Source organism: Conger conger, chromosome 10 (assembly GCF_963514075.1).
Source record: "Conger conger chromosome 10, fConCon1.1, whole genome shotgun sequence".
Taxonomy (NCBI): domain Eukaryota; kingdom Metazoa; phylum Chordata; class Actinopteri; order Anguilliformes; family Congridae; genus Conger; species Conger conger.
The window spans coordinates 32,952,675-32,967,912 of NC_083769.1; the positions used below are offsets into that span (position 1 = coordinate 32,952,675).

General features: G+C 40.4%; 2 protein-coding genes across 2 annotated transcripts in view; both read right to left on the reverse strand.

Moving 5' to 3' along the window:
* Positions 1-211: 211 nt before the first annotated feature.
* Positions 212-6,318, reverse strand: dpm1 (dolichyl-phosphate mannosyltransferase subunit 1, catalytic). The gene is made up of 9 exons (XM_061258132.1): positions 6,125-6,318; positions 5,275-5,374; positions 5,042-5,075; positions 4,655-4,731; positions 4,488-4,513; positions 3,482-3,577; positions 3,313-3,381; positions 1,191-1,305; positions 212-1,065 (listed from the first exon to the last, which is right to left on the reverse strand). The coding sequence occupies exons 1-9, from the start codon at positions 6,253-6,255 to the stop codon at positions 961-963; spliced, it is 753 nt and encodes a 250-aa protein (XP_061114116.1). The 5' UTR covers positions 6,256-6,318; the 3' UTR covers positions 212-960.
* Positions 6,319-7,215: 897 nt separating this feature from the next.
* Positions 7,216-15,238, reverse strand: part of LOC133138698 (collagen alpha-1(XIV) chain) — a 31,399-nt gene continuing 23,376 nt past the window's right edge. Inside the window, exons 27-42 of the mRNA XM_061257659.1 lie at positions 15,044-15,153; positions 14,442-14,600; positions 13,936-14,013; positions 13,622-13,708; positions 12,792-12,845; positions 12,544-12,639; positions 12,003-12,056; positions 11,798-11,851; positions 10,549-10,602; positions 10,046-10,117; positions 9,819-9,854; positions 9,390-9,456; positions 8,924-9,112; positions 8,681-8,758; positions 8,433-8,591; positions 7,216-8,342 (exon numbers count right to left, since the gene is read on the reverse strand). Coding sequence (XP_061113643.1) covers positions 8,317-8,342; positions 8,433-8,591; positions 8,681-8,758; positions 8,924-9,112; positions 9,390-9,456; positions 9,819-9,854; positions 10,046-10,117; positions 10,549-10,602; positions 11,798-11,851; positions 12,003-12,056; positions 12,544-12,639; positions 12,792-12,845; positions 13,622-13,708; positions 13,936-14,013; positions 14,442-14,600; positions 15,044-15,153 — 1,373 coding nt within the window. The 3' untranslated portion in view covers positions 7,216-8,316. The remainder of the gene's footprint in view (positions 8,343-8,432; positions 8,592-8,680; positions 8,759-8,923; positions 9,113-9,389; positions 9,457-9,818; positions 9,855-10,045; positions 10,118-10,548; positions 10,603-11,797; positions 11,852-12,002; positions 12,057-12,543; positions 12,640-12,791; positions 12,846-13,621; positions 13,709-13,935; positions 14,014-14,441; positions 14,601-15,043; positions 15,154-15,238) is intronic.

Below are 15,238 nucleotides of genomic sequence, written 5' to 3' on the forward strand. Positions count from 1 at the left end.
AAAGTTGACATACATTTCTCTGCCCTAAGCCAACTGAAGGCAAGACAGCTTGGTGGACATCTACAAAAGGACAATTAAATTAAGGTCATTATCACATATCTTTTCAAACAGGGTCATAGTACAGTACGTAACTTCCAACTTTGACAGCAATATCACTCAAAATCACTCTGAATGTTTGACTCAATGTTGACTCAAATAAAACAGTATCCAATTAAATGTTGCCCAGCATTGGAAAATATTTATTTATGATTATGATCAATGTACTTTTAAATGTGTCATACAAAGGAATCAAGCAGTTTCTTTCTCCACAACATTCATTGTAGCTACAATATGCAGCAGAATCTTTTAAAGGCCTACACACCAGTTTTCTTCCTGGATTTAGCATCTAAAATGGCCACAAAATGTTTGCAAAGAGAAGTGACGTAGGTTTTTGGAAAAGGCTGTAACTGTGCCCACAGAGCTCTCTATGTTAACATTTAGCAATGCCATCTAATAATTATGCAAAGACATGTAATATCACATCAAATCGTTTTACAAACAATAGGAAAAAATAGTAGACCCTAAAATATGCATACTTCTACCAAAATTGCAATTGTTTTACTTGGATGAGGAAGGAGCAGAAATTTAAAGCTTCAGGATGATATGAAAAGCTCAGAAACATATATAATATGCATGTGGGCCTTTAAAAAAACAGTCAATTTCTATTAAAGCACAGACAAGATGCAACCTGGTGTAAGGATTAGGAGAGAAGACAAATTGGTATGGGGTTTACTCATGATGTACAGAAAGGGGCTACACAGGATTGGCCTCCCTGTATCCAGTCTTGTGGAGCTTCAGAACTCTAAACAGTGGTGTGAATGAAACCACTCCAGCCTGCAATAAAGGATGGAGTTGGTGGGGTACATAGGACAGATCCTAGGAAAAAATCAGAATCAAAATGTCCAAGGAAAGATGTCAAACTCATGTTGTGGCAAAAAGAGTCAGAAGTCCTTTCAAAAAAGAGACTATTTCATTTCCTCCCAGTTTTGATTCTCCATAAACACGATCCACAAATGAGATTGGAACCTGTCCGGAGAGAGAAATTCATTTTAAAAGATACAGGAATGTAAGCAGATTTTTCACTGAATGGCAAAAAAACAGAATCATTAAAGCGGAACTGTAAAATCAACAAATCAAAAAGTTTGCCTCACCTCTCCAATACTGTAACCTAACTGTCGGGCTCTGACAATCATCTCCATCTGAAAAACATAGCCCTTGGACACACATTGCTCCACCAACTGCTCCAGCACCTCTTTCTTGTAGAGCCTAAGAACAATCAAATAAAAATCATGTTGTAGCTATGCTGCATTATCTCCAGAATTATATGACAAGTAGTTGCTTCAGAGTTGTTTCAGTGTAATTAAAAAAAAAAAAAAATTATTGGAGAGTCAACATGATCTGCTGTTTTTCTTAAAATCTATTGGATTTCTTTCCTTTGTGCAGTCACAGATTCCTTTGTGCAGATTTCTTTCCTTTGTGTAGTCACCTACAGTAATTTTGGTCTTCTGCTGCTGTAGCCCATCCACTTAAAGGTCTGAGATGCTCAGATGTATGTATGAAATGTTTTTTTTATATGCCTACTTCATATATGAAACATTATTTCAACATTTCTGTACATATTATTAATATAATATCATTTTGGCAAAAAAAACCTAAAAAAAAAACCGGGTAGAAACAGTGTTCTGCTTCCCTATAAAGTTTGAAAAACGCTTTCTGCAGTCCACTCTGGCCCTGCTGCAATCGTGATGTCAGTGTACCCTTTTCAGTGTACCTCTATGTCAGGGGGTCACCAACCCTGTTCCTGGAAAGCTACCATCCCGTAGGTTTTCACTTTCATTATAAGTGCACCTATTTCACCACACGAAAAATGCTTTTTTCAAAATTGAGTAGAAGACAGAGCCAGGCTGAAACAGTGAGTCCAATGAATCATTAACAAGTTTTCGCCCACAGAACTGCCACTCACTGGATTTTCTTTTTTTTTGTTTTTGCGCACAACAGTCTAGTGTTCAAATATCAGATCAACAGTTTCTGAGATACTCAAACCACCCTTGCTGGCACCAACAATCAGTCCATGTTCAAAGTCACTTAGATCACATTTTTTCCCCACTCTCATATTTGGACTGAAGAATAACGGAACCTCATGACCAACATTACATTATAGGCATTTGGCAGATGCTCTTATCCTCTTATCCAGAGCGACGTACAGTTGATTAGACCAAGCAGGAGACAATGCAGGGTTAAGGGCCTTGTGGCTGTGCGGATCTCATTGTGGCTACACCGGGAATCGAACCCGCCAACCTTGTGGGTCCCAGTCATGTACCTTAACCACTACGCTACAGGCCGCCCTATACACCATACACCATACACACAGGTCTACTGAATTAAGAGTTCACTGAGTGTATATGAATACGAATGGCTGGGTTGGTGAGGAGATTCATGGTGCCATTTTCAATCTCTATGGTAACAGGATATACCATTTGAAAGAGTTAAGACTTGCAGTTCTATCTTTATAACCTATTTCAAGACATCATTGCTTTAGCGACAACAGTTCCTTATTTTGTAACGTGGGTGGCAAAACAAGCGTGGGGGGGAACTTCTCTACATTTTTGAAATCCACGTACTAGAAGAAATAAGGAAATGTCAGAAACATCAAAAGAATGTCCATTGTTTACTTAGAATTTACTTGGCCAGCGGAGTGAAGTGCAAACACCTTTTTTTAAATATAGTTTAGTCTCCAAATGTCCTTTTTGGAAAACTGCCTAGACATAGATTAGAAAAAAACTATGCAGAATGCTCATTTTTGGCGACATTGTCCTTAAATTTGAAAGGGGATTTGTCCAGTGTTGTGACTTGGCTCCATTGTGCTTATAAGCACACCAGCCAAAGCTACAATAATCTGTATCCAGTCAAAAACAGAAAATCTTTTCAATGAGAAAAAAGTTCCACTTTCACTGCGTTTGCGCTTCTGTAACTTTTAGTTTGAATAATTAGAGTAATTATGACTCTTGAAAAACAAACCCCAAAGGGCTATCTTTCAGAAGAGACTAGAATTATGCCTGTAGTCAAAGGGGTTCAAGAGTAGTAACCATTTTGTTTGGGAATATCATCGTGTGTCAAGAAAAGGGGCAATACTTAAGGGGTTAAAGGCTCACATTCCCTTTAACCCCTTAAGTATTGTGCAAAAAAACAAAGTGGAAACTACGGATAGGAATTCATCCCAAACCCCTGAGGATCCTCACTCCCCATTATCTGTACATTAACCTTTATCCTCACCTGAAGCTGCCTGTTAGGTCCGATGCTCCTGGTCTCAGCAGCACCTGAGTGATGAAGTTGGCCCCTCGACTGTGAGGAAAGGAGCAGCATTTATAGCACAGTTGCAAAGTAGGAATTTCAACAGCCCTACTGTAGACTGAACAGAGGGAGGAGTGCATCAGCCAGGTACCTGATGAGTTTCCTGCGCAAGTCCCAGCCATACACGCCCCCATTTCCACTGTACCTAGTCCCAGAGACCAGGTCAAACCCTCCTTCCCGCTGTTTCCTACAACACAAACACAATAGCCTATTACTGCTGACTCATGTCGTCCATTTATAATCCATCATCAGTATAATCAACTGATGTTGCTTAATTACAATAATGACAAGCATCAGGCAAAGATCTTAAAATGGTTGAGGAACTTCATGCATTCATTTACATTATTTGTCTACCAATTACCCTAATCCGTGATAACTGACAGGACATGGATTTCTTCATGCCTCTCCATTTATAGTTTTCATTGTTCACAATATAGTACATTTTTATGGCTTTACAACTTTAATAAGGCCACCAACCTAAAACTTGTATTGTACAATCTTGACCATCAACTAAGGTACTTGACTTTGGCTGTTAACTTAAAATCGAAATGGTAAATGGTGATGATGAATACTGAACACTTAAGAGGACTAATGAAAATACCATTGGCATGTGAGCATTCTTCATATTGAACAATAAAGGTTCTCGTGGATGCAACAATTACACACGAGTAAGCATATAACCTAGTCTGTATTAACAATGAGGCCCTGATTCCACACCACTAGACCCAAATAAATAAATAAATAAATAAATAAATAAATGTTATTCCAAGCAGTACCTGGGGGGTATATCACAAAGCAGGATTACTGAGTTTGCTGGATTGGTTCGACTAGTAAAACCAAGAACAGACGCTTTAACTTAGGTCAATGTTTGGGAAGGATTCTGGGTTTTACTTGAGCCAATCCAGCTAACTCAGTCATCCTGCTTCGTGATGTACCGCCCTGAGCTACCATATGATCCTAAGATTTATATTATTGATAAATATTATATTCAGTTTCACTTTTCCTGAAAATTAGCATTTGTGCCACAATGTAAAGATCAGCTGTTGTCTCTAGAATAACAGACAGAACTCATTTTCAGAAAGTATGCAGATACTTACTCAATAAATTCTGCAATAAATTTAGGCTGAAAGAAAAAAAAAAAAGATGAAGAAAAACATGATTTATTTTTTTGATTATAAGACAAGTCAGCAACATTGTCACAAGGCAGGGACTATTCTACTGCAGTATCAATAGCAGGGCACTTTGAAAGGTGATGCCTCCTTACGTGGTGAGAGAGGTCTGCATCCATAATAAAGACAAAGTTCCCTGTGGCATGTTTCATGCCATGGATGTAGGCAGTCCCTGCAAACAGAATTTCATCATGTTTACATTGAAAGCACATGCAAAAGTACTACTTGTAAATCTGCCAAATGGATTGGGTCTATTGCACTAGGGAAATAATAATTTATCAGTCAACTCAAGTACAGACGTCATGACTGCATTTGTAAATACTAAACAAATAAATAGTAAAACAGGCAGATGTAATTTTCATTATCATTAAAATTTTTCTATTTAAGTTTTTTCACTGGTTAATATTCACCAAGCGAAGCAGAGCAGGGTGATCCCTGATACAAATCATGGTCTGAACACAAAAATTACAGGACCCACTTACCCAACCCTAACTTCTTGGCTCTTGGTCTAAGAAGCTGAAAACGTATAGAGTAAAATAAGCATTCAAGAACTGACGGTTAACAGAAAGTTATACATTGGTTTAATTAAAACTCATTTCAAACAGTGAAAAGCAAGAATGTAACGAATTCATGCAAAATATGTACAATACATGCAAACATTTAACAATCTTGCAATCCTAGCCATTTCTGACAAGCTGACCAAGACTTTACTTACGATCCTGTCTTCACCGTAAATCTTCTGCAATTGTTCTGCCACCTCCAGCGTCCCATCTGGGCTTCCGTCATCAATGACTATTATCTCGAAATCATACCCACTGCATCACACACACATTCTCTTTATATAAATGCAAATTCCCTCGAGAATTATTCATGATTACATTTAAGAACATATGGATGGAAAGGTTAATACTAGTGGCAGGGCAGGCTTTTTGGAGAAAGCCGGGGACAGATGGCAATACAAAGCCAATTGACAGTCATTACTGAATTCATGGAATGGCTGTTTTAATAAGGTAGGACAGAACTGTCCTGCCATGCAGCTAGCTATCGCATGGAAACCCTATTGACAATTAGCGTAGTTTGTATGAACCATCAGCGATTTTTCATTTGCATGTCTAATAGGTCTAATAGTAACTCATTTAAAATGGTAGTTAGCTAGGAAGGTTTTAAAGCAAATGACTATCTGTCCTCCGACGGGCATAGTTCCTCACCCCATTGATACATGGCATAGCTCACAAGCTAAATAAATATTTACCTGCTTTAGCAAGCTTTGCAAGTCGAGTAGCGAGCTCGTCGGTACAAGTAGCTAACTGGATTATCTAGCTCAGCATTTCACATTTGAGGTATTTAGCAGACGCTCTCATCTTCTAAACACAGGACACGCAAGCGTCTTTAGAATAATCAGATCAATAATTAACTTTAAAATGAAACATGTTAGATATTCTTATTATTATTAGTTCTACTTGCTGCCCAGACTCAGAACCTAGACTAACTGCAGTTCACGACGGACTGCCTGTATGACAAATAAGTTCCTAAAAACTAAAGACAGATAGGTTGTCGATACCGACCTTTCGTTGAAGTATTTGACCAGTAGCCACACTATTAGAGGCAAATTTTCCCTTTCATTGTACGTGGGCAATAACACAGAATATTTGTTATCGTTGCCTCGGCTTTTGGTTGAGCTTCTTCGGCTTGCCATGTTGGAACTATGGAACGGATATTGGCGTAACAGAAAACTACATCCGCCTGTCCACTGCAAATGACGTTGGTTCCGAACAATGAGCCGCTAGATGGCGTTCCATTATGACGTTTGGATAATGCCTATCGACTGGTCCTGAACATTTTTTATGTTCTGTTGCCCATATTTGAAGGCTGGAATATACAAATACAGACAGGACACAAATGGAGATGGTGCTGATTTTGGGATAATTGCATAAACTTATTGGAATGGCTGGTGGGTGCATACCGCATACCTATACCATTGTTCAGACATTTGTGTATTTCATTTTAAAAAGTAACATATTGTAAGCAATTGACTACTTTTGACATAAAACTTGATCAAGATTGTCTGAGATCAGAAGCAAGGAGCCAACCAAAGTCTGCAGAAGAACTGTGGCAAGTTCTCCAACATTCTCCAAGTTCAACCTCCCTGCTGATTGTCTTATAGAACTGCAGGACAGCGTTGGCTATCTCAGAGAAGTGATGCACTTTTAACGCCAAAGGGTGGTCACAAAAATTTTATTCAGTTTTTAACTATTCTGCCAAATTACAAAAATGTTTCATTTAATTATTTTTGAAAGAATCGTATCTGTACAGAATGTTATACGGGTGCACAGTACTGTATATTCTCAGGTTGTCCTACAAGCCATACTAAAACTCTTTGCAACTGATTCTAGGCCCACCCACCAATTCACATAGAGATGCATTCAAATTCAAAGAGTTTTGGAATTGTGTGTAGGACAATCGGAAAATAAGATATCCAGACTCTGATGATGTTGATAGGTCAGAGACATATAGGATGTCATATCATGCAAAGGATATGCAACAAAATACTAAACATGACTACTTTAATTTACATAATATTGCTGTGTCCCAAACTATGCATAAACACTGCTGTAATTTCTACATGGTGAAACCAAAATGTATAAAAAATTATTCATTTAAATCTGACAATGTGATTTGTTTTATTACAAATCTCAAATTGTGGAGTACAGAGGCAAATAAATAAATGATGGGTCTTTGTCCCAAACATTATGGAGGCACTGTATCTGCCTTGCCAAGTGTTTAGTGTATTCAAAGCATAGTTCTGGGCACTGAGAAAAAAATCACAGGACACTACCAGGACTGCTCATAAAAAAGTCACTCTGCCATTCAATTGATCATATAGGCCAACAAATATATTCAAATACATATTCATAAACATAATTTACAGGTATGTATGCATTGGCAAATACAAACATATTAAAATATATTCATATATCACAGTATAAATCATGTTGTGAAACAAGCATTTCATTAAAATGAGAAAATCTTGGGACTTTGGATTTGTAATTAACTTGAGGGAAGTAACTTCTCAATTGGCAGCCATGCATTTACAAAGTACAGAAATACTTGAAGTTACAGTGAAACATGTTACAGTGAATAAATACAAAAAAGAAAAAAACATGTGAGTAACAAAAACAACATTTTCAGTGCAGAAGTTGTAATATTCACCAGCAAAACAACAAGCATTCTGCTGTTTGTGATTCAAACACAAAAATAGTCATTTGTTATATCTGGATGAAAATTCCCCATTTAAAATATACACAAATGAAAAGAAAAAATGTGTTGAGCAAGTGTATCTAAAAATAGCCACCTTCATGAAAATGTGGTTTCCAAGCACAAATAGCAGTTCTGGCTTGGTTTTGATAGTTTTGATGTAGAAGAAGAGGACCTATTCCATTCACAAAGTAAGAAAATATATATTTTCCAGGCAAGTTATGTTGGAGTTGGCTTCTTTGCATCTCCTGTGAGAGGCAGTGGCTCTCAAAGGTCCAGTGATCCACTGTTCTGTTCCCAGCTGAGCTTGCAGTAGTTGAGTAGTGTAGCTCTGGTACATTCTCAAGCAGTCAACAGACTGTTCTGTTGGAAAGAGCTCTCTGGAAGCCAGTGTCAGTGGTACAGCCCCAGCTCTATCCAAAACAAGGGGCATTGCAGAAACATAAAAAATGAAACTCATTGGAACTTGACAGGACCTGGGCAAAGTTGTGGAGCCGTCTGTTCAGGGCCGGTAACCAAAATATGGATCTGAAAAGCACATAAAATAAATATATTAACAAATATATCAATAATATAGCACTCTAGCTGGCTGGTGATTGTTCCGCCAGTTAACTGTACCTGCTGGATCCCCTCCTCTGCGACAACCACTGCTGTCGCATGCCCCGGGGGGCCCCATCTCCCCAGGCTGTCCGACAGCCCCTGCAAGTCCAGGGGCCCCTGGCTTTCCATTGTCCCCTCGTGGCCCTGGCTTCCCCAATCTGGACTCCCCTGGGGGACCTGCTCACACAAAATCACTACATCAGTATTTGTGTGCCAATCAGGATCCTGTATTTTTGCCATGATGGTGAAAAGTTCCTTGTCGTTACCTGCAAATCCTTTGGCTCCATATGGCCCTTTTGTATTGCCGCCAGAATTGCCTTTCTCACCCCTTACCCCCGTACGTCCTGAAACAAAAGATATAAAACATGATAAAGAGGCCAAATATCATTCTCCTCCAGTATTTACCATATTACACATGTGTTTGCTTGAGAGAGTTAAAAAAAGAATCTGCATCTTAATATTAATATTTTTATGTGCTGTGGAAAAAGTACTTGTGCCCAGATCCTCACCCTGTTCTCCAGGGTAAGCTGGCTTCCCAGGTTTCCCGCGAGGACCCTGCCTCCCTTGAGCACCTCTCTGCCCTGGGGGCCCTTTGGCCCCTGGTATTCCAGGCTCTCCTGGGGGCCCCACAGGCTCCTCCAGGGGCACAGGCTTGCGATTCATCTCATTCAGGAAGGAGTCCAGCTTCAGAACCTCACCTGAATAACACAATCAAAATAACACATATTTCAGTAGCGGCAAGATCCAGGGATGTTAGGGAGTATTTTGTGATGTTTTGTGGGGTAAGCAATAAATATACATTTTCACTTTCAATTCTGCATTCGCCTTGTGCAATTTCTGAGAGTTGCCCCAACAAGAATGAGGGAGCATTTTTTTATCTGTTCAAAGTGATTCATTTAAATGACATCCCCTGCCAGGGACTCGGGACCTGCTTCATGCACTCCTGTCATGTGATGAGGGAAATGTGGTACTCACTGTGCACCAACTGCTCACAGGCCTCAGTGACGAGCTGGTAGATGGTGGCGAGGGACTGTGGTTCCCCCTGAGACACAGAATCCCAAGGGTCAACAGTCAGTCTACATATCAGGGACTCTAGGAGTTATCTAGTGCTGAGACCGTACAGTAAAGATCGGCCTTGGCATCAAGGCTTTCAGACAATGCCCCATAGCATCAATGAACTTAAAGATCATACATAGTATGTTGAATGAAGATGGTGTGCAACCTCATTCTATAACAAGTGGACACTAAATTACTATTTTACGGACAACTGACAACGGATAATGTCTAACATACTGTCAAACCTGGATGGCCAGCTTGTCATTTTCAATTTCTTAGGCAAAGTTTATATGCTGCTTTTCTGTAAGAGCATCTCTTATGTTCATGCTCCCCGCCAGGCCCACTCACCTTCTCCCCCCTCTCACCCTTGTTCCCAGGAAGACCCTATGGTATAAGACACAGATGAAGGGGATTGGTTGATGGACATGAATTACAAAACCCCAGTAACAAGTAACAAACAGTCAAATGTTCAGTGTTGCTGTGCATCCTTGTGCTACTTTCCCACGGGAAGTCAAGCTTTCATGTTTTATCCATTTCCTGATGGATAAAACATTTCTGACAGAAGAGCCACTTACTGTTGGCCCCACTGGTCCCAGATGCCCCCTATCTCCCACAGGGCCTGGCACACCTGGCATTCCCTGGAACCCCTGCACTCAGATAAGGGGGGGGGGGGGGGTGGAGAAAATAAGGAGATTTGGAGAGAAAGTGAGAGACAAAAAGAGATAGAGGAAAGGAAGAAAAGATGGGGAAAAGACAAAACGGAATGAGATACAGAAGTTTACAGGAATAAATGTAGGAATTAATGTAAGAAGGAGAGCGGGGGGATAGGGGAATGGGCAAGGTAGCAGAAGCAAAAACAAATTTCATATAGATAGATGGACTATAGCATAAAAGGGCAGTGTATATTTTCCTGAAAATACTGTATTAGTATCTGAAAAGGGATTTTCAATAAAAAAAATGATGTACAGCATTTCCATTTTGCATTATATCAGATGCCTTTAAGAAGAATAAGTACAACCCTGCTCCAGTGTGCCTCTAGCTTGACCCGTCTTCAAAGACAGAATTGCACAGTTCTTACCCTGAGTCCAGTTGGTCCTGGAGTGCCTGTGTGTCCCTCAGCACCTCGCATTCCCTGTGGCCACCAGAAACAACAGACATCAGAACAGAATTCATCAGCACACAGCATATGGACTTGAACTAGAAAACCAGACTGAGACTTATTTCATGGACAGCACCAGGGGGTAACCTGCAGGGCATGTGAGGCACATGACTGGAATATTTCTGATCAAAGAGTCTTTGTTCAAATTTTGTTGTACACCAGGTCTGCCCAACCCAGTTCCTTGAGATCTACCATCCCCTAGATTTTCATTTCAACCCTATTTGGTACCGAGTTGGGGTTGTTTTAAGCCAGAAATACACAATATCAATACACCAATGAATGGCCAACAACAGTGTCTGCCTGGTGTCTGTGTATCATTGGCTGTGGTCAGTCCTTGCATGGAATACAAGAACAAAAGGCAGGCAGGGCCTACTCAGTGCTTGAATCTGGCCCATACTCATCGCCCATGTGTACTGCAACTTAGTAGTGGATCTAGGCATGCATGCTATAGTTATTTACTGCAATAAGACTATTAGTTTGGGAGCCGGTTTGTGAACTTTTACTACCAAAATACTAAGGTAAATTTTTACAACAGCTAATTCCTCCCAGGACATTGAGGGAAATTAATAATTCTGAGCATATCCACTTGATGTGAAAAAAAAATGTACATCATCTCTTGTTAGATGTTCTTGACCCAGCGGTACTATATATTTCTGTAAATGTTGACAGCTGCAATGGAACCTGTCTTTGCAACATTTGTTTGGCTTAAGTACTGGGTCTCCTATTAGGACTTTCTTCACTTCAAGCACTGTTGGAAAACGTGGATAAATGTAGATAAACATGAGCAGAGCTATTTGTGTTGTGCTTCTGGGTAGGCCACATCCATAGCCCTTTCTGCAGGCCACTTAAAATATATTGTATATCTTCTATCTCTGGAAATACACCAAGCTGATGATCTTCTGGCAACAAGCGCCAGTGGTCAGCCCTTGCAGAAGGCGTTGGGAAAAATTAATTGGGTGCTTGTCGGTCGGACCTTAATATCTATCGAGGGTACGCCATCTATTAAAGGTACCATTTTACAGAAGTGTTTCTGAACCCCAGAAAAGTTGTTTAATGATTTTTGTTTTGATGTCTGGTATCTTTAGTTTACTGTGTTTGCATTTTTTAAATAAATGATTCCATCTTGCCCTCTATGAGTGTTGTATGGCAGCAGTAATAATATTCTTACCTGGGGTCCGGGGTTCCCTTGTCTGCCTTGCGAGCCAGGTGGACCTGGCGAGCCCTGGGGAGGAGAGTACATGAGAGTAGCACATGCACAGGAAAATGAGCGTAACAAAGGACAAGGACAGGAGTTGAGGGGCACGTGCCTGTGTGTGTGGGGGCAGGGGTGGGGGTGGGATAGGGGATAGGTGGGGTCACTCTCTCAGGCTCACCTGGCTTCCAGGCTTTCCCTTGTCACCTTTCTCCCCTCTTTCACCCGGAGGGCCCTTCACATCAGAACAGAACAGATGATATAGGAAATAAGCATTACACACCAGGATTGATCATTTGTAGTGTACATGCTATAATTTACACCTCAGCCAAAACAAGGCACATTCCATGATCACTACAAAAAACTGGTGATGGGAAGTTATTGTGAATTATTAATATACAAAAAGATCATTATTTTTATAAACAAAATAATTTCAATATTTATGGGAAAAAATTGGAGAGAATAAGTGCTTGTCTTAAATCAAAGATTATTTCACTTATTTGTGAATGCAATTATTCACTTATTTTTCTAGCAAAATGAAGGGATTTAAGACATACTCATTGTCTGAGCCAGAAACCTTCAATGATCAAAAAAGCAAGAATTGAATTGTGTGGGGATGTATGTACTGTATGTATGGACCCATTACTGAGAAAATAGCAAAATACTTTATGGATCCTGGAGATGAAGAATGACACTGCATATTTAATAAATTGATTGGCTACCATTCGCCCTTGCACTGTCATCCCTCGGGGGCCTCGTGACCCCAGGGAACCCATGACACCGTCGGGTCCTATCTTCCCTGATGGACCCATTTCTCCCTGTTGACAAAGAAACGTCGATGTATTAGGGTTCATACAATGTACCATATTTCTATTATACCACATTATTACACTCCGAAAGCGGTTGGCTTTACAACAGTGTAGGTACATTAGGTACAGAAATGGGATAACTTGACGATCCAAACTCTGACCTTTTGGCCTTGGTCGCCTCTCCCTCCTTTCTCACCCCGAGGACCTGGTTTGCCCTGAGGAATGAGGACACAAGGATTACTGCAGCACTCAAGAAACAGCCAATCAAACAATTAATTAGTTACTGAATTAACTTGTCAAAAAATGAATAAAAAATCTATCTATCTGCCAAACAATTTCATCCACAGGGTTAACTCTTCCTTTGTTTGGGTATGAAGTAACCATCATTTCGTGGAGTAAGGTAGTAATCAACATATGTTGTTTGATACACTAAAGTCATCTGAGTCCATATACACTCAGTGAGCACTTAATTAGATATTTATTAGACTTATTTCTTTGACTTATTAAGTCTTCTGCTGCTGTAGCCTATCCGCTTAGAGGTTTGATGTGTTGTGTATTCAGAGATGCTCGTCTGCATATCACTGTTGTAATGTATGGTTATTTGCATTACTGTCACCTTCCAGTCAGATTTTCCACACCATTCTTTACAAACTCTAGAGATTGCTGTGAGTGAAAATCCCAGGACATCAGCAGTTTCTGAGATACTCAAACCACCCTGTCTGGCACCAGGAATGAATGATATGGTCAAAGTCACATTTTTCCCCCATTCTGATGGTTGATGGTGAACATTAACTGAAGCTCCTGTCCCATATCTGCATGATTGTGTGCATTGCACTGCTGCCACACAACTGGCTGATTAGAAAATCCAATGAATAAGTAACTAATAAAGTGCTCAGTGAGTGTATGTACAGTAAATATAGTAAACAAGTGCATTTGCATCATCAGTGACGTTATACTCGGGGTTGGTCAGGCACTAAGTGATGTGACTCACTGGAGGGCCCGGGGGGCCGGGGGCTCCTGGAATATCTGAGGTACAGGTGCAGGCGTAGACCGGGGCAGGACAGCTCTCTTCATCTCTCTGGGCCGGGAAAAACAGAATAGTCACTCAGCAATTTACAATCAGACACCTCCTCCCTCATTCAACATCCAGAACAACATTGACATTTCATCTAATGCAGCTCATGGACGAGGCAAATATGCTGTATTTCAGCCTCTCCAGGGAAAATGCACAGGGATGATGTGCAGTAGTAAACCTCGGGGGAGATATCCAGGCCTGGAGGTGTTCAGACCTGTCCAAGGGCTCACCTGTGCAGGGATGTCACAGCAGGTGTCCTCTGTGGCCCACGTGTTGTTGCATGCAATCTCAAACGACTGGAGCTGAAACTGAAATTCACAGAAGCAGCTGCAATTATTCTCCAATCACCGTCACTCTGGATCCTGGATATCCAGGGTGATGCTGTGTACTTTTGTTGATGATTTTAAATTGGATATTTTGTGTCATTTTTTCACCATGTTTATTTTGTATTTTGCCCAATGTAAGGTGACCTTGAGTACTGTACAAGGCGCCACTTCAAATAAAATGTATTATTATTATTTTATTATTACTCAGCATGCAGCATTCCTTTAATATGTACATTTAGATCAAAATTGATGGGAATAGGATGTCAATAACAAAAGCTTTGTAACATCTGTTGACCCATGCGTCTGTTTCTGTTTGAATTCATGTTATGTTAATTTTATGATATGGATTGAATTTGCATCATATAGCATAGTGTGGCAAGTCTAGTGTGCGATATCCATGGCTGACATACCGAGGCAGAGCCACTGTTCGGCCCACGGGTCTTGACCAGCTTGCCCAACATTTCAAAGCCATCCGTGGGAAGGGTTCCCAGGGGCCGGGCAGGTCTCTCAGCCACAAGCTGGCAGTCCACTGACAGAGCCACACTCAGCTGGCTCACAGACAGGTGCACCTACCAGGACAAACCCTTATTTTTTATCATGATCATCATTGTTTTCACTGGCATTGCCATCATCCTCATCATCAACATTATCAAGATCAAGCCAGATATCAAGATAAAACAGTGGACATGTCATAACCCTTTCAAACCATATCCAGCAAGCCTCATGCATTATGACTATATTATTCTCTTTAGTTTTTTTTTACAGTTTTATGCATTAGTGCCAAACGTACAGTCAGCATATTTTCTCGGCAGTTCATAAGACATTTTTGTGTAAAATCTTTAACTATTCCCATGGCATTTCTGTTGACATTGTATATGGATTTGAATATTAGTTTTACACCTAATTGCAAACACACGCATTACTGTTTACATTGGATAATAATATGCCATTACTTTTAAAGCCAAACACACACATGCAGACACATACACACACTAAATCACTCCTTGCTCACCTTGTGGAAGCTGCCAAAGAAGAGTTTCTGTACTTGAGGCTGGTCAAAAGTCAGCTCCTGGACCTCCTCTCTGTAATCCAGACTGAAGTACAGCAACAGTTTCCTCACAGCTGTGAGAAACACAAACATTAGCTCTAAAACGGACAGGTTCACCCATGATTCTGCCAATCTGGATGAGCATCCTTTCCCAATCTT